Genomic DNA, 21,835 nt, shown 5'->3' on the forward strand with positions numbered 1-21,835 from the left:
CACTCCGATATGAATCTGCCATAGTAAATTTGGATAGTCGACATGGTCAAGGGACACATTGGGTAGCATATAGAAAAAGGGGAACTTCGATAAAATATTTTGATAGTTTTGGCGATTTACCCCCTCCCAAAGAACTGATTCACTATTTTTATATGGGTTCGAATCCTATCAATACTATCACATATAACTATAAGCGTGAACAACGATTCAAAACAGTATGGTGTGGCCATTTGTGTTTGAAGTTTCTTCAGAACAAGACATGGAGTTAACACCAGTACAGGATAGGGAGAGTATCAAGAGGATGAGTCATTCATTGATCGCATATTCCAGAGTACGCACTTTACAAAAAATGAGTAAAGAACAACTCGCTGATATGCCGAAAGAGGTGTTGATTGGGTGTGCATCACATGAAATTGCATCTGTATGGGATAAGTTACCACAAAACCTACAAAATGATATTGATGTTTTGAAGTATCAGTACTGTCAAGAGCATTACAATGATTCTAGCGGTAGCAGTAGTAATTCCGATATGAATGATGGTCCACCTACAAGAAAAATTTTTTGTTGTTATTGTAAAGTGAATGATGTGAATGTAGTCACACATAATGATATGGATAGACCACCGAAAAAGCGACGATTGGTCCACAATTTCTGCTGTCAGCAATAAAAAGACATGAATCATCGAAAATTCGTCAGTCATGTCACGCACGTTTTCATTGTCGGGATACTCTAGCGAGTTGAGTGCCAACTTCTACCCACCCATCGAATTGGATACCAATAGTAATTATGGTCTGGGATTACATGGTTTCTACTCCTACAATTCCATATTCAATGTAGATGCTAAGAATAATGTTATCGGCTATTCGAAGACAATTATCTCACCCCCCACTATTATAAAAATTCCACCTGGGGCATATGAAATTGATGAAATTAATAAGGTGATTCAAAGATTCATGAAATCCAAAGAAGTGCAACTAGAAAATGGAATTGAAGAAAATATCGACGAAGTATTTCTCCTACGTGCAAACAACAACACTCTGAAATGTGAAATGCGATCGAAATATTACATTCATCTCAAACATGAAAACAGCATTGCTGAACTTCTAGGGTTCGATGACAATGTTTTCAATTGTGGTGAAATACATGAATCAACATTGCCCGTGAATATCAATAAGGTGAGGATTATTCGTGTGGATTGTAATGTCACAGCTGGAGCATATTCGAATGGCGATGAAATCCATAGCATCTTTGAATTTGATATTGATATAGAGCCCGGTTACAAACTCACCAAGGAGCCACAAAATATTATTTATATGCCAATCCGACCTGGTGGTCGTCAGTACCTCGACAATATCACTCTTCGCATATTGGATGATAATGGTAATCTGATCAATTTCAATGGTGAAAAAATAATAGTCAAATTGGAATTGATAAAGCTATAATAATCATCATTTCTCATATATTTATTCACAACATCGACGACAGTCATTAGTAACAATCATCGTTTCTCATACGTTGATTCAGAACATCGATGACTGTCATTAGTGTATCATAAAGAAAATGAGTAAAGGAAGCATCGATAAGTTTGGTCGCAGAAGTAAGGCAGTTTCAAATACTGTTTTGCGTGGGCAGCCTGGAGTTGGTTTCAAATTAACAACCGATGGAAACTTTGATATGGAAAATAAACGTTTGAAAAATATAGCAGAGCCTGAAGAGAGTACGGATTGTGTTAATCGAGGATATGTCGGTTTTTACATCTCAAAGATGAGAGGAGAATTAGATACTGATATTGACAAAATTAATTTGAAATTAGATGGAGTAGAAAAATATTCCGTATCAGTGAGGGAAGATCTCATTACGCTTGGACTGAAATTAGTAGAATTTGTAAAAAAGTATGAGCATATGGATAAGGATATCAAATCGCTGCAATCTGATTTGAAAAAACAACCCTCGATAAGCATTCAAACGATCGAGCAAAAACGATGGTGAGCGATGATTATCTGTGAAAAAAGTCAATATAAAGCTGAAGTTGATCAAATTGTTACTCAGTATTTGTTACTTCCTAACGCTGAGCAGGTGATATTCATTGATGGAACTATAAATTCTGCGATTATCGTTTCTAAAAATGGGGTTGTGCTTCAATAGTCAGCGATTGCCGCAGCGGCAGCAGTTGAGTCAGCATAATGTATTTGGTGGAGGCTATGATCATGTGCATTTAAAGAAGCGAAAATCCAGCAGTCGATTCATTCCACGTATATCTGCCAAACGGTCAAGATATAGAATAAGTGCTAGTAGCCTGAACTTTCTCAAATCTATTGGCTTGAAGGTGCGATATAAAAAATAGTAATAACATGGCGACAATCACCACAAGTGATAAATTGGAAGTGTTCGAGGAGCCCATGTTCGACCATTCCCTCATCAGCCTTCATGAGCATACATATAAGCCGTATGGTTCACCATATTACAAAAATTCAGATGAAATACGAATTCCAATCAATTATCAAGATCTCATACTCGATATTGCAGATAGTTACATTTATATCGAGGGGAAGTTCACACCATCTGATGCCACAAAGCGGTGCTACCTATCCAATAATGCTCTCGCCTTTCTCTTCGACGAAATTCGCTATGAAATGGGTGGTGAGCAAGTGGTTGTTGTTCGAAAACCTGGCATAACTACCACAATGAAAACGATGATATCATTCGGAAAAACGCATGCAAATTCGCTACTACCGATAGGATGGGGACTCGATGTGAATAAACAAGATATATTCGATTCCGTTAGCAATGTATTTAGTGGTAAATTACCCTTGAAGTATCTCATGGGTTTTGCTGAAGATTACAATAAGGGGATAATGAATGTGAAGCAGGAGCTCATTTTGATTATAGCTCGCTCATTCAAAAATTCATTCATTGGAGAAGTCGATGCAGATTTGGAAATCAATAAAATAGAATGGAGAATCAGGCACATTGTGCCGGAAGATCGACAGAAACTGAAACTATTGAATCGCATAAATAAAAATGGTAATAATGCTAAAGTGAAGGTGGCTTATCGTATGTGGGACCTTTATGAATTACCCACACTTCGTGATACATCCTCGGATATATGGGCGGTGAAGACAACCAGCAGCCTCGAAAGACCACGATATATCATCATCGGCTTTCAAAACACCGACCAATCCGAAAATATGTCAAAAGATGTAACGAAATTCACACATGTGAATATTAATAATATTCGACTATCTCTGAACTCTGAAGTATACCCATATGAGCGTTGGAATCTGGATTTCGACAAGAAGTTAGACTCATCAGCTTACTATGCATATGAAAACTTCCAACGTAGCTACTATTATAAAACTATGAGTGAACCGATGATGGATATTGGTAGCTTTCGCAACAACCCACTATTCATTATCGACTGCTCCCATCAACCCGAAGCTATGAAGTCATCCACTGTCGACATCAAAATAGAATTCGAAACACGCAAGGTGAAGTTTCCAGCAAACACCAAAGTATATGCACACATCCTCCACGATGCTGTTCTATCATATAATGCTCTTAATGGCTCTGTTCAAACTGGATTGTAATAATATTGACATGTAATATGCTATGAAATATTCGATATTGATGAATAATAAAACACTCAATAATTATGTTATATCTTTTATTCACCAAACAATTAGATACAAACAAATATGGATTGAAACATTATTTTATTCACAAACATATACAACAGATTTCAAATATTTACAACACCATCATTTATCGCTTCTTCCAGTTGCGGGTTGGGACTCTGTGGTTCCAATTGATATTTCTCTATGATATTTTGCGGTAGGTAGGTGCATATGTCTTGAAGAAAATGTTTCAAGTCTGCTTCAATTATTAACTCACAGAACTCATCCAAATTTCTACTCCCATATGAATATTTATGACACAATGCCACACCGAGTTCATACTTCTCACTAAGCTCCAAAAGTTTTCGCACCTCTTCAGCATCGTAACATACACTCAAATCATAATTTGATGAATGTAGAGCATCAAAACTCAGATCAGCCATCTCCCAAGCCATTTTTCTTATGGCGGAATCCAAATCCACTGCTTCCGGCCACTCTTGGGCTGAATATTGCATCCACATATTTATAGAATGGTGAGTTCTGAAAATTCATAAATGGCATTCATTAGTTTGCAAATAATATAAAAAAAATACTCACTTGAAATCTGACTATGTCTATGAAGTGACCAAGTTGATACATATTTTATATTAATCTACCATATTTTCACTATTTACAAAAAAAATTCATAATTTCAAAATGTTCAATCTAAAACATTGAATTTCATCAATGATCGGGTTTTAGCACCAGGATAATCCTGCGAACTTTGACCCATATAAGTAAGTGTGAATTTGGCTTTGGATGAATTCACTTCACGAATGAAGTCTTCTGGTAATTGCTCTGTGACACGTTTTGGAAGCCATGCTTTAAAAGGAGTATCACTTTCCTCATCCAATAAAACTACTTGAATTGATTTACCATATCGTGTGGAATACATTGACATTTTTTCAATTTTATATTCTTTATCAATAACCAGAGCGTTTATAGGTTTCTGCTCTAAAGCTTCACTTTGTTGAGTTATAGAAAAATTAATTTTTTCAATGTCAAATTTCAAATTATCCATATTCATAAATATAGTGAAATTACGGTTAATTAAAATAAAATATATATTCACCTCACTGACGAAAACGCCCTCTCGGATGGGTTGATACTCGTTGTCTTCACTTTGGAATTCGACAAATACTTCTGTTTACCTATTTGGGTATTTTAGAGTGTCTAAACTGAATGTGGAAGCATGATATTCTGAACTTATATAGGAATTACCAACAAGGGAGGGGGCAACGCCGAACCCCACTGTTCAAGGTTATATTCTGTGCACGTCACGATTTCATTCAAGGTCAACATGCAATGCCACAGAGCAAGCTCAAGGTAGTCGAAGTGTCGAACGTCAAGGTCAAACCCCACACTCAAGGTCAAACACCGCATTCAATCTCATACTATGTGTACGACGTTCAAGGTTAGGTGACATCATACGATATTCTGAACTTATATAGGAATTACCAACAAGGGAGGGGACAACGCCGAACGCCCACTGTTCAAGGTTATATTTTGTACACGTCACGATTTCATTCAAGGTCAACATTCAATGCCATGGAGCAAGTTCAAGGTAGTCGAAGTGTCGAACGTCAAGGTCACCTCCCACACTCAAGGTCAAACACCGCATTCAAGCTCATACTACGTGTACGACGTTCAAGGTTAGGCGACGTCATTCAAGGTCGTGTGACGTCTCAAGGTCAAAAGGGGTGGGGGGAGGCGTTCAGTCGGCATTAGCACCCTACTGCGGAGTTCAGGCAGAAATCAGCGAGATAAAGAAAACAATTAGCAGGTTGCAAAACCAAATTGTTAATTCTGCCCACCCCACAGAAACGGTTTCTGAAAATTCAATTCCGGAACTGAAAGATATCAAACTCAGTTCTGAACCAGGAAAGCTCTCTATGAAGCCGCCCCAGTTTGACGGAAAAACTCCTTGGGCAAATTACCGCCGACAATTTGAAGCTGCGGCCAGAGCGAATGGATGGAATTCAGGAGAAAAGGCGGTAGCATTAACATTGGCGTTGCGCGGAGAAGCAACGAATATCCTGCAAACCCTCACGGCCCATGAACAGGAAGACTCTGACCAACTTGTAAAGCATCTTGAACTGCGGTATGGACAGGCCCACCTAGAGCACGTTTACCATTCACAGCTCAAGAACCGCTGTCAGAAATCAGGAGAATCCCTACAGGAGTTTGAAGCCGACATAGCTCGATTGGTCCGTCTGGCGTATCCTGCTACACCCGAAAATGTAATGGAGCGGTTAGCAGTTCAAGCATTCTTGGATGGACTTCGCGACCAAGAAACGAGACAGGCCTTGAGGCTAGCTCATCCCAAACATCTCGTGGATGCACTGGCAAGCGCTCTGGAGTTTGAGGCTGTAAAACAATCCTGCAAGAGCCAGAGCAAAGTTCGAGCTATCGAGGAGGATGGACAAGTGCCTGCAGATATTGAGGCCACCATCAGAAAAGTAATGAAAGAAGTTTTGCCTGAGAGGAAAAATATAAGATGCTGGAACTGTGGGAAAATTGGACATGTGCGTAGCAAATGTCCAGCTTTCAAAGAATAGACACCAAATCAGGAAAACTAGAGGGGGTCGATGAGAAGGGGCAATCGTCGACCTGTACCCAGCAAGCCCCCGTAAAAAACGCATATGTTGCCGTTCTCCAACGACAAGACAAAGGTGTTTTCGTAGACGGCCTCATCAACAACGAGCCTTGCACCATGCTGCTAGATACAGGTGCGACGAGAACCATTCTTGGACCAACCTTTGCCAAAACACCGGCAAGAATTGAACCGTCAAGCTGGAAGTTACGCACTGCAACAGGGGAGTCAGCCAATGTACTTGGAGAACTGCCAATTGAGTTGGTGTTGGGCAGCACAAAATTGAAACATCGTGCATTGGTGGCGGACATCGAGGACGATGCGATCATTGGAATGGACATAATGAATTCCAGAGGGTTCGAGCTGAATTTTCAAGACGGCATCCTACGTGTCGACGGAGAAGAGCTGGTGCTTCATGGAAGAAGCGAAGAGATGATTAGAGTCCTGTTGGCCGAAGACGTGTGCGTACCGGAAAGGGCTGAAACCATCCTGGAGGCTCGCTTGGACGGAAGTGCGAGCAGCGGCAAGGTGGTAATGTTCGAGCCCAAGCTACACGATGAGAAAATTGGACGAGGAATCGCACTGGGGAAGACCCTGTTGCGTGTTGATAAAGTTGTGCCAGTCAGGGTCATGAATGTTAACTACTTTCCCGTGACCTTGAAGAAAGGAACCATGCTGGGGCACTGTTTGTCCATTTCCTCTGTCATACGGAGTGTACGCAGTTCAGTTAGCCAAGCCAACAACTTGCCTAAAGAGTTGGAGAAGTTAATTGACATTTCCTCCAAAGACATACCATCAACTCACCGATCTAAATTGAGGAAGTTAGTCAAGAGGTACCAAGAAATCTTCGATACTGGAGAAGGAAAAGGCGGCAGAACGAATGTGGTTCAGCATAGAATCGACACTGGGAATGCCCGACCAATCCGGCAATCGGCTAGAAGACTCCCTCTTGCCAAGAGAGAAGACAAGATAGTCAGCGATATGGGAAAAGAAGGAGTTATCGAACCTTCTGACAGCCCCTGGTTTCCCCAGTCGTGTTAGTGAAGAAGAAGGACGGCTCGACAAGGTTCTGCGTGGATTATCGCCAACTAAATCACGTGACAAAGAAAGACAGCTACCCTCTTCCAAGAATCGACGACACCCTAGACACGCTAGCCGGCTCCACAATTTTCTCGACCTTGGATTTGAAGAGTGGATATTGGCAAGTTGAATTGGCCCCAGAAGATCGAGAAAAGACAGCTTTCACCATCGGCTCAGGATTGTGGCAGTTCACGGTTATGCCATTCGGGCTTTGTAATGCTCCAACGACCTTCGAGAGATTGATGGAGACGGTTCTCAAAGGTCTCTCATGGAAGACGTGTCTAGTGTATCTCGACGATATAATCGTGGTCGGAAAATCGTTCAACGATCATTTGAAAAATCTGGAGGAGGTGTTCATGCGTCTGAGGAGTTCTGGATTAAAACTGAGTCCCAAGAAATGCCATCTGTTCCAGAAAGAAGTCCGTTACCTTGGCCACGTTGTCTCTGGGGAAGGAGTGGCGGTAGACGAACAAAAGATCAAAGCAGTTAAGGACTGGCCCATTCCAAAAGACATACATCAGCTTCGGAGCTTCCTTGGTTTATGCACCTAATACCGCCGATATGTGCTGGGGTTTGCCAACATCACCAAACCATTGACTCGCCTCACAGAAGGGCAGATCCAGTTCCAGTGGTCTGAGGAATGCCAAGACTCATTCAAGAAGCTGAAAAGAGCTTTGATCAACGCTCCCGTTTTGAGCTACCCCTTACTTGACGGAAAGTTCATTTTGGATAAGGACGCCAGCAACGTGGGACTTGGAGCAGTTCTTTCTCAAATCCAGGATGGACAGGAGAAAGTTATTGGCTACTTCAGCAAAACGCTCAGTAAACCAGAGCGTAATTACTGTGTCACCAGGCGAGAGCTGTTGGCCGTAGTCAAAGGAGTGGAGCATTTCTACAAATACGTGTATGGAAAACGATTTCTGTTGAGAACGGACCATGCAGCTCTCAAATGGCTTCTGCAGTTCAAAAATCCCGAGGGCCAAGTAGCGCGCTGGATTGAGAGATTACAAGAATTTGACTTCGAAATAGAACATCGAGCTGGGACTAGCCATAAAAACGCAGATGCCCTATCACGGAGACCTTGCCCCGATGACTGCTCACATTGTTGACGAGCAGAAGAGAAGGAAGCAGCTATTTGTAGAACTACAGCTGTAGACGACAACTGGGAGGATGATAAGATCAAGGAAGACCAAGAGAAAGACTCAGATCTTGGTTTAGTCATCGGATGGAAGAAAAGTAATCGAAGACCATCGTGGCAGGAGGTAGCAGGTTATTCGCCAGTGATCAAGTCCTACTGGGCACAATGGAACTCCCTTACTTTGGAAAACGGGGTTCTGAAGCGGGTGTTGGAGTCTGAAGACGGTGCAGAAGAAAGGCACCAGACAGTGGTACCCAGGAGCAGACGACGGGAGGTGCTCAAAGAAATCCATGATGGAGTCACTGGAGGACATCTGGGAGTAACGAAGACCCTCCAGAAAGTAAGACAACAGTTTTACTGGGTTAATTGTCAAGCCGACGTCAAGGACTGGTGCAGAAAGTGTGCTGTATGTGCTGCCAGTAACGGACCTAGGATACGACCGAAAGCTCCAATGCGCCAGTATAACGTGGGTAGTCCTTTCGAGAGAATCGCCATCGATATCGCCGGCCCGTTCCCAGAGTCCCACCATGGGAACAAATACATCCTGGTAGTCATGGACTACTTCAGCAAGTGGGCAGAAGCCTATGCCCTGCCCAACCAGGAAGCCTTTACCGTCGCTGACGTCCTGGTAAAGGAATGGATATGTCGATTCGGTGTCCCATTGGTGCTGCATTCGGACCAGGGCAGAAATTTTGAGTCCAACCTGTTCCAAGAAATATGTAAACTGTTGGACATTCGAAAGACCAGAACCACAGCCTTACATCCACAGTCCGATGGAATGGTGGAACGAATGAATAGGACTATAAACCGCCACTTGTCCAAAGTAGTCTCTGACCATCAAAGAGACTGGGACCAATACCTCCACCTGTTCCTGCTGGCTTATCGTTCGGCAGTGCACGAGTCAACCGGCCAAACCCCTGCCAGTATTATAATGAGACGAGAGCTGCGGCTTCCTTGCGACCTAAAATTTGGGATGCCTCCAGAACAAGACACTGCGGGGGAAGACTATGTCAGCAAGCTTCGGCAGAGAATGGACGACATTCATGAACGAGTCCGTCTGAACATCCGGAGTGCCAGCGATAGGATGAAGGAGGCCTATGACATCAAGGCGAATGCTGGAGGATTCGAAATCGGCGACCTAGTTTGGCTGTACAATCCTAAGCGCCGCCGTGGTTTATCACCGAAGTTGCGGAACTCGTGGGAAGGTCCGTACAAAATTATGAAAAAGATTAATGACCTCGTCTACCGAATCCATAAGCCACCTCGAGGAAAGCCTAGGGTCGTCCATTTTAATAGACTGGCTCCTTATGCTGGAAATCACGACCAAGTTCGCGCCCTCAGACCACCAGAGGATGAAATGACGTTCCAGCAATTCATGTCTTTATACTCGAACGGACAGAAGGTCGTACATGGGGTAACTCGAGAAGAGCCACGAGACCTTTTCAAGGTTCCAGTTGATTACGCCCTAGCGCACTGCGTGGCAGAGGATCTCCAAATGTCCAAGGGCATCGCTGTGGTATTCAACAAGAAATTTGGTCAGCTTCAAACATTACGAGAACAGAATCCAGAAGTCGGAGGAGTGCTACAGTTGAAGAAGGGTCAGAGAAACATCTTCTACTTGGTGACCAAAAAGCATTCTCGAGACAAACCATCCTATGAAGATGTCTGGAGGAGTCTTACTAGACTGAAGGAGACGATGCTCGACCAAAATCTCGTGGAGTTGGCGATCCCGAAATTAGCCTCTGGGCTCGACAGGCTGGACTGGAGAATTGTGAGAAGCATGTTGGAAACGATCTTCAGATCCAGCGGCATCCAGATTTTGGTGTGTGGTAACCATCTTCCACGACCGAGCATAAAGACTGTGGAGTGTTACTTCCATCGAACTTCACAGTGCAAATATGGAGAGTTCGTAGGTATCGACACACGCCAAGGATGACATTTCGGGGCGAAACGTCTTTAAGGAGGGGGCAATGTAATGAATCTGAAGCCGGCCCTGACCGGTTCCCAGTATGACGCATACCGCGAAAATTCCGGATGGGTCCCGAAATCCGCAGAAGGATCCGGAACGTTCGTTGACGATATTAAAACGTCGCTAATCGTCCCGAATCGAGCGGTTAACAAACGGTGAAGATAAATTAAGCGTTAGTTACTGAGTGGTGTAAATAAATTAGTTGTGATAGTGAAGTATTGTTAAAATAAATTTGTTTAGGACAGTTAATTGTTTAATTCGTTACAATATATATATATATATATATATATATATATATATATATATATATATATATATATATATCTATATATATATATATATTTTATATATATATATATATATATATATATATATATATATATATATATATATATATATATATATGCAGCTTGACTGCATTAACCTTCGTCGATTTTATATAAATATATATATATATATATATATATATATATATATATATATATATATATATATATATATATATATATATATATATACTTCACTTTGATCACACTTCGTAGTCATCGAACTTATTTCACTGTCGCTTTTTTTGCTTTCGAACTAATCTGCGCTGTGATATAAACTGACTTCAAACTCGAGAACCGTGTACAGTGTCCCTGGACTTCCTCTTTTCCTCTCGGGGATGTATTCATGGGGTCGAAATATCACCAGTACCTACTTCATGTAACTTTTGTTTCTAAAATCCTTCGTCACCCTCAAATTTATGAAATGAAAAATGGGTTTCTTTGCTAACTTTTCAATTGAATGTTCAAAATCAACCAAATTGTGATGATTGACTAAATGAACTATTTGCTTTAATGAGCTTTCATGTAGAAGTCATTTGTTACACTACGAAGTCAGGAACGGACTACCCCTGATGATCCACACCCCAAAACTTCGAAATGACTGATATTTTTAAATATTTTTCAACAAATTCAGGTTACTTAGACAATTTTTTAAATGAAAGTACTCTTGTTGAAAATCGATCGAAGCAACGATTTTTGATAAAAATGCACTTTCTTTCGACGACATCCAACCTGAGATGTCCACCATTATTCGAAAAGAACAATTTTGAATAAAAATAGAAATAAAAAAATAGAAATGATATGTAAAATATGCATAAATAATTTTTATAATGCAAACACGACTTAGCAAAACTCATGGTGTAAATATCAACGGCAAGCCTCAAGAGCAAACAGAAATGAAAAATCGGCTTAAAAAACTACTCGATATAACCCATTCTCTCTCAATACATTTTCGAAGTCTGCGAAGACACCCTCTCTGTACTTTATATAGCATTACAGGGTCGTTTTGTATGGCTTCACTATGTAATGTTATTCTATTCAATAAGGAATCTCTTATGTGAATAGGTGTAGTGTAAACAAGGTTTTTTGGATTGATTTGCAATATTCCATGGGTATTTTCTTCGGCCGTATGTGGAGATTATGAGAGTTGATAACTCCATCTCTCTCTCCATGAACCAATTGGCATATTCCAGTCGTGCTGGAAAATCTTCAGGTGTCATGGCATGTACTTTTTTGATGTGATATAGGTTGAGCAGTTGTTCCCTAATTATTCTTTGAACAGTGGACTTGGATGTATGCAACTGTTATGCTCATTGAAGGATCATCAGCGACAGCTTCCAGAATATTTTCCTTCAACGCACAGCCCTAGCCACGCACAGCCACCTCGTTTTGGCAAAACTGTACCTACAATAATATCGAAATAAAACAACATGCTCCAATTAATTATCTATTAGACATACCTGTCTCCTTGCTGCGATCGACACGCTCGAACGTTTCTTTTGCCGGTACCGTTCGATTGGGAAAATACTTGGAATACAAACAGAGAGCTTCTGCAGCATTAGAAAATGCTCGTTCATGAAATGCATATTCGTTGAGTGTAAACTGTGCATACATTTCAACAACCTTCAAAACATTCTATGGAAGATTGACAACGCAACACTCAACAAAACACAATCGCATTCTAGTTTCTCATTTTTCATCGCAACTATTTTATTTCTTTCTGAATAGTTTGTTTGTCAAAATCTGTGGTTTTTGCATGATGGAGCTCCTCCTCAATTAAGTTTGATTGTGTAGGATCATCTGAACCATACTTTCCACGATAGATGAATAGAATAAATATACATAGTGTAGCCAAACAACCCTGCTATTTCCGCAGACTACGGAAATGTATTGAAAGAAAAGGGGGTCAAATCAAACAGACTTTGTAGCTGATTTATCATTTTTGTTTACTCTTGAGACTTACGATTGATATTTACACAATGAGTTTTAACGTGTTAACGTGTTTGCATTATGAAAATTTATTATGAACATTTTATCTTTCATTTCTATTCTCATTAAAAAATGATCTTTTCGAATAATGGTAGACATCACAGGTTGGATATTGCTCGTTGCGCCTATCGATTTTTCACACGAGTACTTTCATTCAGAAAATTGTCTAAGTAACTTCATTTTGTTAGGAAATATTGAGAAAAATATCTGTTATTTCAAAGTGTTGGGATGTGGACCATCAGGAGTAGGTCGTTGCTGACTTTGTAGCACAACAACTGACTACTCCTGCATGAAAGCTCATTGAAGCAATTCATTTGTTTAGTCAATCATCAAAATTCAAAGAAAAACATTTTTCATTTTGTAACTTCGAGGGTAACGAAAGATTATAAAAAACATTACATGAAATACTGATGATATTTTTTCCCATCTATACATTTCCGTGAGGAAAAGAGGAAGTATCACATTCGAAAGTTCTCGTGTGTTTATTCATGCTCATTTTAATCGTTCCGCCTTTATTTCTCGGAAGCAGTTCGATGTTCCTCTTGTGACATAAACCAATTTTTTTTTCAGACGGGCTAAATCTTTTCAAAAGCAAGTGATTTAGTGAAAAGTTATGTGCATGCATCTACAAAATACGTTCTGAATGCAGTTAGTCTCTTCCGGTTGAAAGTAAATAAAAGTTCATCGTGGAACATGGTTTCTAACACTAACCTGGCACTTCGGATATTGCTCATCAGCGGTTCGTTCCACTTTCCAACCCAGTAGCGGAGGTATGCAAATAACCGCCGAAAGCAACCAAACAGCGGTAATCATCACTATGGCTCTAATTGGCGTTCGCTTCTTCAGATATTCCACTGCCTGCGTTATGCTCCAATATCGATCTAAGGAAATTAGACACAAATTCATGATTGAAGCCGTACTCAGAAGAACATCCATGGCAGAGTGAACGTCGCACCTGAAAGAAAAAATACATCATCCGTCAGTTTTCAGTTTTAATTTTATTGGTTATAAAAAGGTTTTACGCTTGTATCATTTCGGGATTGATATTATAACCAATGTTGTGAAAACGTAACTATCCTGCATGATACCACTTGAAACATAGTACCAAAAGGCATGTCAAATGCTTCGAGAAAACACGTAATGATAATAATAATAATTATAATAATCATAATTATAATAATAACGATAATGAACGAGGGATGGCCACTAACACCCTTGGCCTTTGGTGAGTTGCGCGACTTCTTACCCGAGCAACTGGTGCAAAACCGGACCGGCAGCCCAGGCGCATCCGCGAAGGAGAACACTACTCTCCCTTCGGTGCCGGCCGTGGGTTCACAGGGCTATCTACTTGGTAGACCCAATACTTGGTTCCTAGTAATCAAAGAAGGGGCCCTATCAATCAACCCGCTCGGTGGGGTCAGAGACAAGGTGGTGGGGCCCTGGCAATGACAATGGACGTTTTGAGTGGACGCATGAGCTAAACGATAGCCTGATGCATTGCTGCGAGAGTAGTGAGCCCGCGCGAAGAGGGTACATGGTGAGATTGAATGCTATGTGGTGTGAAACATATCCGGAGCATGCCGACTTTTTCGCCCAAAATCATAAGGATTACGTATCCTATCTTCGGCGGCAGCCTGCTAACGAAATGATAGAAGTGACAGTTCTACCACCCGTTAGTACGGCTGGAGAGGAGACTCGCATCATGCCACCAATGGAATCAATCAGAACACGCTAGGCGCTTCACATAATTAGGCCCCTGCAGCAACAAGAACTGGTTTGTTTGGATGCGGTGGTTCATAGTGCTCTAACAGAAGAGGCTGACATCTGGCAAATCAACACCGCCGTGTATAGCGTCGTCCAATCGCTTTCCGAATCAGAAGGACGAAATCCCCCAGAAACCGAAGGCACAAGGTCACCCATTTGTTTTATATGGATGATTTTGAACTTTATGCCTCTGGAGAGAAGGATCTCCATCAGTCCTTGAGGGTGGTGGAAGAGTACACGCATGCTATCGGTATGAAATTCGGAATAGACAAATGTGCAGTGGTCCATCTCAAAAGAGGACGATGCGGGGTTCACGGAAAGAATGTGTAGCTCGTAGATAGAAGCATCCTACACCATTTGGATGCCGGTGAGACGTGTACTCACCTCGGGGTGGAACAACGCCACTCACAAAAGGTAACAGCAGTGAAGAACTCTCTTCGCGGCAAATATCAGCACAAACTTCGACAGATCTGGTCATCGGAGCTGTCGGGAAAGAACAAAGTTGTTAGAACAAATATTATTGCCGTTCCAATCTTACTCTACTCATTTGGAGTAGTGACGTAGAACTCGGGTGGAGCTGTATCAACTCGACGTAAAGACTCAAAATATGATGCATCCCAAATTGTCCGTTCCACGGTTGTACTTTCCCCGACAACAGGGAGGCCGTGGACTTTTAAGTTTGGAGTATCTACGTGACACACATGGTCCGTGCATGGTCCGTGACCAAGAGAGAGCAGGAATTGGAGCATTCCACTCTAGGGCAGCTGTTCGAGCAGGTGATGAACTCGGTATAGTTTTCGACACTGAACGAGGTGACCACAACTCTGTCACCGAATTGGAACCCGTTCAGCAAAAAGCTCATATAAAAGCTGCAGAGATCACCTCACTTCTGCGGAAACACAAGGATAAGCCAATGCATGTGGTCTTCTTCAATAACATGGGAGAGCTTGGCTCAACAAAGCGCCTGACTTTTGTTTTCCTCAGGTCGAGTGGGCTGAAGTCGGAAACTGAGGGGTTCATCATGACTTGCCAGGATGGTATCTTCAACACCTTAGTCTGCCGCAGTCGAGTGATGGGTATAGATGTTCCTGACACATGATGCAGGGCCTGCCGCGAGGTGCCCGAGATCCTTATGCACTTGCTATCAGCATGTCCAGCATATGCGGCCCCTAGAGTGCTATATCTATTACCATCTACGGCACTTTTACGGTATTGGCAAGACACCGGTGTTGCCCTACGATCCGGGGTTATTGAATCCGTTGTGGGAAACGAGAAGTGCCGAATTTATTGGAACTATTCGTTCCCCACAAGACGATATTTGTCGTGGAGTTTCAGCTCCTGGCGAGACGAATATCGTCCGAAAAGAGGAGGAAAAATGGATAAAATATCAAGATTTTCTCTTCGAACTCCGCAGACTCTATCCAGACCACTCTGTCAAGACGGTTGTTCTGATTATTGGAGTCCTTGGTGGAATGATGCCATATCTACTCTCGAATCTTAAAATCATACCGGCCTGCTGCGCTAAGGCAGATATCTTAGCCGGACAGATGCAGAAGGCTGTCATTCTTGGCTCACTGCACTTGCTCAGGGCACATGATTCTCGGCCCCAGTGATCACTTACCCCACGGTGTGGGGAGTGGTCGTTGGTTGATAATGCTGGCGCGGCCTCCCGAATGCATCGGGGCTTCAGGGTATAGGGCCTGACCAGCGCATACTTCGATAATACTAATAACATCTTCATTCACTTAACGTTGAAACATACAGAATATACTAAAAAAATATTGAGATGAATATGCGGAGTGTTAGCAAAGTTGTTTTCAAAGTCAACCTTCGAAAAAAAAATTTAATTTGAAATGCATGAGAGGAAATTACAGTACATACATCCATATTCAAAAAATTATTATCATTCGGTCACCAAATCTTTGGCATGAACGAATGAGCCACGGTCAGCACGAGAAAAGTGAACTACTCAAATAAATGTTCTTTGAGTCTTTTTTAAGTTTTTCAACGTATAAGATCTGAATTCACTGGGCAGGAGATTGTAGAATTTAGCTGCATTGTATAAGAAGCGGTGAGTAGAAAGAGAGACTTGTGTTCAAGAATGAACAGCACAGACCTGTTTCTGGTGGAGAAGCTGTTGATATTTGGGAAATGATTCAATTTTTGCAGCCAACCTGATTACTTCATGACCGTTGATATGTGGATGTATTTTCGAATGCCAAGAAAACCCAGGCAACTGTTTTGGATTCGTTGAGGATGGAGGGAATCAGACTGAAGTAACGCAGGGCCATGAATGCAATTGCAATATAAAACTTTCGAAATGATTAACGCCTCACATAATTTTAATTTGAGTTGTTTGGTTAGTAAGTCCCGATTTGGAAACAGTTACTTTAAGATATATGAAGCTGCAAATTTCGTCCTTCTTGATCATCTCAACAACTTTCGAAAGACAAGGTAGGATGGTGATAGGCTTCAGGTCAGAGAAATCCGAAGGGGAGTTGCACTCAGCTAAAGAAATAATCACACCGTTCTTCCAACAACTTGGGAAACACTCTTAATTAAAATGGCATTAGCGAGAAAGGTTAACGGATCCAATAGATGATTACCTATCTAAGAGATGGATCATTAGGAATGAGATATTGTCTGAGCCGACTGCGTTACTGTTGAGACGATTCAGGCAATTCTGTATAACTGCAGACGAGGCCGCACTGAAATCAAAAAGTTTATCAATTACTGGAAGAGAACGGTATCGTTCTAATAATGAAATTTGATAGTTTGAACGCTTAGGTTGAGGAGTTGATCTGAAGTTTATGTTAATGAGTCATTCAATTTATTCGGGATTTCTGTGTTGTTACTTTTTCTCTGGTGATCGCAATGTATTCCAAGTTGCTTTAGAATTTTTTTTCGCAGGAAGAAAATCCAGGTATGTTTTTTTCTCACGACGAATAGCTCCTGTTGTGTAATTCCTAAGATCTTTATAATTATTCCAAGCAGTAGGAGAATGAGTTTGCAGAAAATTATTGCTGTCAGAGACCGTGCCTGAAGGCACGATCTCTGACAGCAATACTTTTCTTGATAGTATAAGTAAGCCACGGGACTGGTGGCTCAATAACTTTTTGGTAAGGATGGGGTTGTGTCTGTCAAATAATTGGATAATATTTTTGTACAGAAGCATATCCATTAAAATCATCATGCTGATATCATTACGCTAGAGTTCGCGATTGAAGCTGGCAAAATCACAATAGGAAATAAATTTGACTTTCAAAGTTGATTGTATGGTGGTGATTTTGCCACATGGTCGGATATTCCACCTACTTTAGAGATTTCAATACACGACAGTTCATCTTTGTCTCAAACAAGGATGATACCTATAAATGTTTCGGAATTAGAAGTTATGAGATTAGGCACCTCAATAATTTGATAAAGACTGAAAGAATTGAATGAATCCAGTAGGAGGTCATTTGTTAGTATATCTACAATGGGATCATTTGCTGGAAGAAAAAAATCGGAGGAAAGCAATGCAATGAAATCAATATAATTTACAAGTGGGAAAATAATATAAAGTAACCGATACAAGTGTTATTTATTTTTTCCTACACTAGAAGCACAATAATGAATAATCATCTAGTATTATTCTACAACCTTTTAATTGAAAAACACTACAGAATTGGCCACGAAAATATTATGGTAAAAATTAGTATTGATATTGAGGCAAATTTCTGCCAAACGGACTCGCTTGCGTTTGGTTTCGTTTTCAGAAACTACGTTTTTTTTTCATAATCTTATCTTTTGAGTGAAAACGAAAAAAAACCAAGATACTGGATATGATTATTGTAAAGGAGACGAATAGATTATGAAACGGATAAAATTATGGCTGATTTGTTTGATGATGACATAGGAATAAATGGAGGAATGAGATCATCGAGATTTATGCCCACCACAGTGAAACACCTTGAATACAGTCACGCGTTAAAACAAAATAGTGAACTGAATAGTTGCTTATTTTTGTCACTTGTCGTTGTTTTCACATAGCAAACCCTACAAGAACTCAGACAAAACAACGATAACTTTTCATTTTTCCGCCTGCCGACGGAACATTTCGTTGTTAACAAAAACAATCGTCCGCGACACAAAGTATTCCAACTGTTTCTTATTTTAACAACTGAAGTTTCTTTTTTGTAGAAATCGACACAGTGTCTATTTGTTCATGGTTTTGTCCGTTTGGTGGGAATCCATGGCCCGTTCAGTTAGTCATTTAGATAAGGTTTCTCCTCAAAGATACCGACTGGACAATATTCAAGGTTTGTTTGGAGAATTACTGCGGCTGATGATATAACGAATGAAACACAATGTTAAAAATAGTGTGATACCACTGAACATCTCGGATCAAGATACCTGCAAACTCATTTCCAAACCATATCAATAATTTTTATTTTTTCGAAATATGATATACGTACATTGCAAAAAATATGATCAGTCACCACGGTAAAACTTTACGAGCACTGGAAATGATTTCATTGTGGAAGAAAGTTCATTAAACACCTATATTCAATATAAAACAAACAGACATTTCCAGCATGGCACTTTTCACAGTGAAAATAATGATGGAAAACTAAGTTCAATTAGAATCAAATGATTCGTAATGAATGAACGAAATGAGCACGGAAACATAACAAGCTCATTGAAACTTTTTATTATTGGAAAAAGTCATCAATACAGGTAAACGAAACGCAAACCAATATACACTTATTTCATCAGTTCGGACTTTCATTGTCTAATATAATATAAATTGATTCCAAAGAATCAGACCGGACATTATTATATCTTCTTGGATAAAACCGATGCCTGGGTGTTTGTGGCATTGAATTGAACCTGATTACTTTCACCCCAATTCAAAATCATTTCTAGATCCTCATTAAGATATGCACCCTCCTGCTGCTGGTGGATGTGCCTATGTAGCCGATGTCCTGGAATCCGAATGAGAAGACGAGACAAGTGTTCTGTCGTCAGCAGAGCAATATATTGGATTCTTGTTTTTTTTTCAATGCGTCGTTGATATACAATAAAAAGAGGGTTGGAGACAATATGGATCCCTGGGGAACTCCAGCGTTCTTTCAGGAAGGTGGAGAGTCATTCAAAAAAATGATCCCACAAGACATACCATGAAAGTTTGGCCAGAAAACCCTCATACCACACATGGTCAAAGGCCTTAGAAGTATCAAGCGCAATAGCTCTTGATTCTCCATATTTCTCGATTGTGTTATTCCAAATATAGGTGACATACCATAGAAGACCGCCTGTTGATCTTTGTTTCCGAAAGTATCGATGATCGCTCAAGATGTTGAAGCCTTCCAAATATTCGAAGATATTGTGGTTTATGACTTTCTCCATGATTTTTGATATCACTGATAGCGAAGCGACTGGTCTATAGTTATTTGGAAGATTGTTCTTGCCCTTTTTGGGAATAGGCTGAACGCGAGCAACCTTTCAACAAGAAGAAAAAAACCCTTTCTTGTAAGACAGGATAAAAAGTCTGCAAAATACTAGTGTGAGTTCATTTGCGCATTTTTTAAGATGACGGGTACTTCATCAGGGCCAGACTTCTTGTTAATATTGAGCTGTTTCAAAATTTGCCTGACTAGACGCTGTCGAAAAGTAATTTCCGGCATTGTGGATTCTAGTGTGAAAACAGTGAGTGGTGCATTTCCCAGAAAATCGACTGTGGAGTGAGTCATAAATTGTTCAGCTAGTAGATTTGTTTCTCTATGGCTGTTATTGCAATTGAACTATCCGCGTGTGTTAGTGATTGAATTGTGGATTTTGTAAAGTTCTGATTAACAGCTTAAGCTACCGACCAGAAGGATCAAACCCGTTGGGATTGGTGAGCAGATTTTGAAGTTCTTTGCTTTCATTTATCCTAAGTTTGCAGCTGTTGCGAGCATTAACAAACCTAGGTCGGTTTTCGGCACTGGAATTTTTGCGCCAGGCGACATTTTTGGAGGCGACAGCCTGTTCACAATTTTTGCTGAACCAAGGTTTGCCGTTAGATGGTCGTTTCATTTGAGAAGGAATATAAGCATCCATGAATTATAGAATAACATCCATCACTTGAGAAACACAATTTGATGGATCTTCACAGCTAAAACAAATATCTAGCCAGGGAAAATTTTGGAAATGGTTTTGAAGGTCCTCCCATTCAGCTGATTTGTAATGCCAAACTTTGCGCGGCTTAGATTGTTCGGTAATTCACACCAACACCCTTAGTTCGACTAAAAATCGAAAACACAGACAGTCTGTGACTTCACGATATTGAATTTGGAACCTTTAGTGAAGTAATGAATATTACTGTAGTTTAATCCCAACACCAAACCGTTATTTTCATCACCTCGACACGTGTTTCAATCACCAAGTGATCATCTTCAAGAGTAACATTAAACTTCATCTTGGAGATGATCACTTGATGATTTAAACACGTGTCGAGGTGATGAAAATAACGTTTCGGTGTCGGTGTCGCGTTAAAACTCCAGTAATATTCATCCAGTTTACAGTTTCAAGCTCCAATGTTTCATGAAATGGAATGGTAAGATCATTTCAAAAGTGGAAAACCATAAAAAATCTTCATTCAAGGACTAGATTGAATTCAAAATATTTCAATGTGCCATTCGTTACTTTTTGTACGAACTGAATGTTTGGTCACGAAATTGGAGCACTCCATTTCCCGATAACAAGTATTGCATTCTCTTGGCGTGAATGATTATTCATTTCCAAAAGAGGATCTGATATACATAATGGCAAGCATCCATAAATTGCAACAGTTGAGAGATTCGAACTCAATTTAAAATTTATCGTCTGACGGCTATTTCTTATCGTACTTACATAAATTTCATCATTCTTCCAACCTGAAAGATTTATTGATTTATGTTAAAAGTTCGATTCCTTCAAAAGGCTTTAGATATTCAGTTAAAAAATATCCATTTGATTCATAATGAAGAGTTTCTCTCAGACATTAAAACTAATTAATAATGAACTCTCTCAGATCTTGATAACATTCATAGCAAGTTCCTCAGTAATCTGTAAAGAAATTTTTGTTAAAATCATCATCTTTCAAAAATACCAGGTACCCTCTTGAACAATGAAGAATATTGCCTCTTCGAGAACTCTCAAGTTATTATTCACCCATATAGAAGTGAATATTTCCTACAAAAAAATCATTACTAGTGTTGATACGGATACATCATTTTAACGTAAGCCAGTACCATTCTTTTTTTGAAAAATATCGACCTAAGATATAATTTTGTCGAGTGACAACACGACATCATCTCG

At 40.3% G+C, this 21,835-nt stretch overlaps 1 protein-coding gene across 2 annotated transcripts in view; it reads right to left on the bottom strand.

Moving 5' to 3' along the window:
* Window positions 1-21,835, bottom strand: part of Octalpha2R (alpha2-adrenergic-like octopamine receptor) — a 562,038-nt gene that overhangs the window by 291,456 nt on the left and 248,747 nt on the right. For both annotated transcript variants that reach the window (XM_074175188.1, XM_074175189.1), the window contains exon 3: window positions 13,460-13,703. In XM_074175188.1, coding sequence (XP_074031289.1) covers window positions 13,460-13,703 — 244 coding nt within the window. The remainder of the gene's footprint in view (window positions 1-13,459; window positions 13,704-21,835) is intronic.

This window comes from Leptinotarsa decemlineata, unplaced genomic scaffold (assembly GCF_025532065.1).
Source record: "Leptinotarsa decemlineata unplaced genomic scaffold, Ldec_3_MD MMD2_tig00000882_RagTag_RagTag, whole genome shotgun sequence".
NCBI lineage: Eukaryota > Metazoa > Arthropoda > Insecta > Coleoptera > Chrysomelidae > Leptinotarsa > Leptinotarsa decemlineata.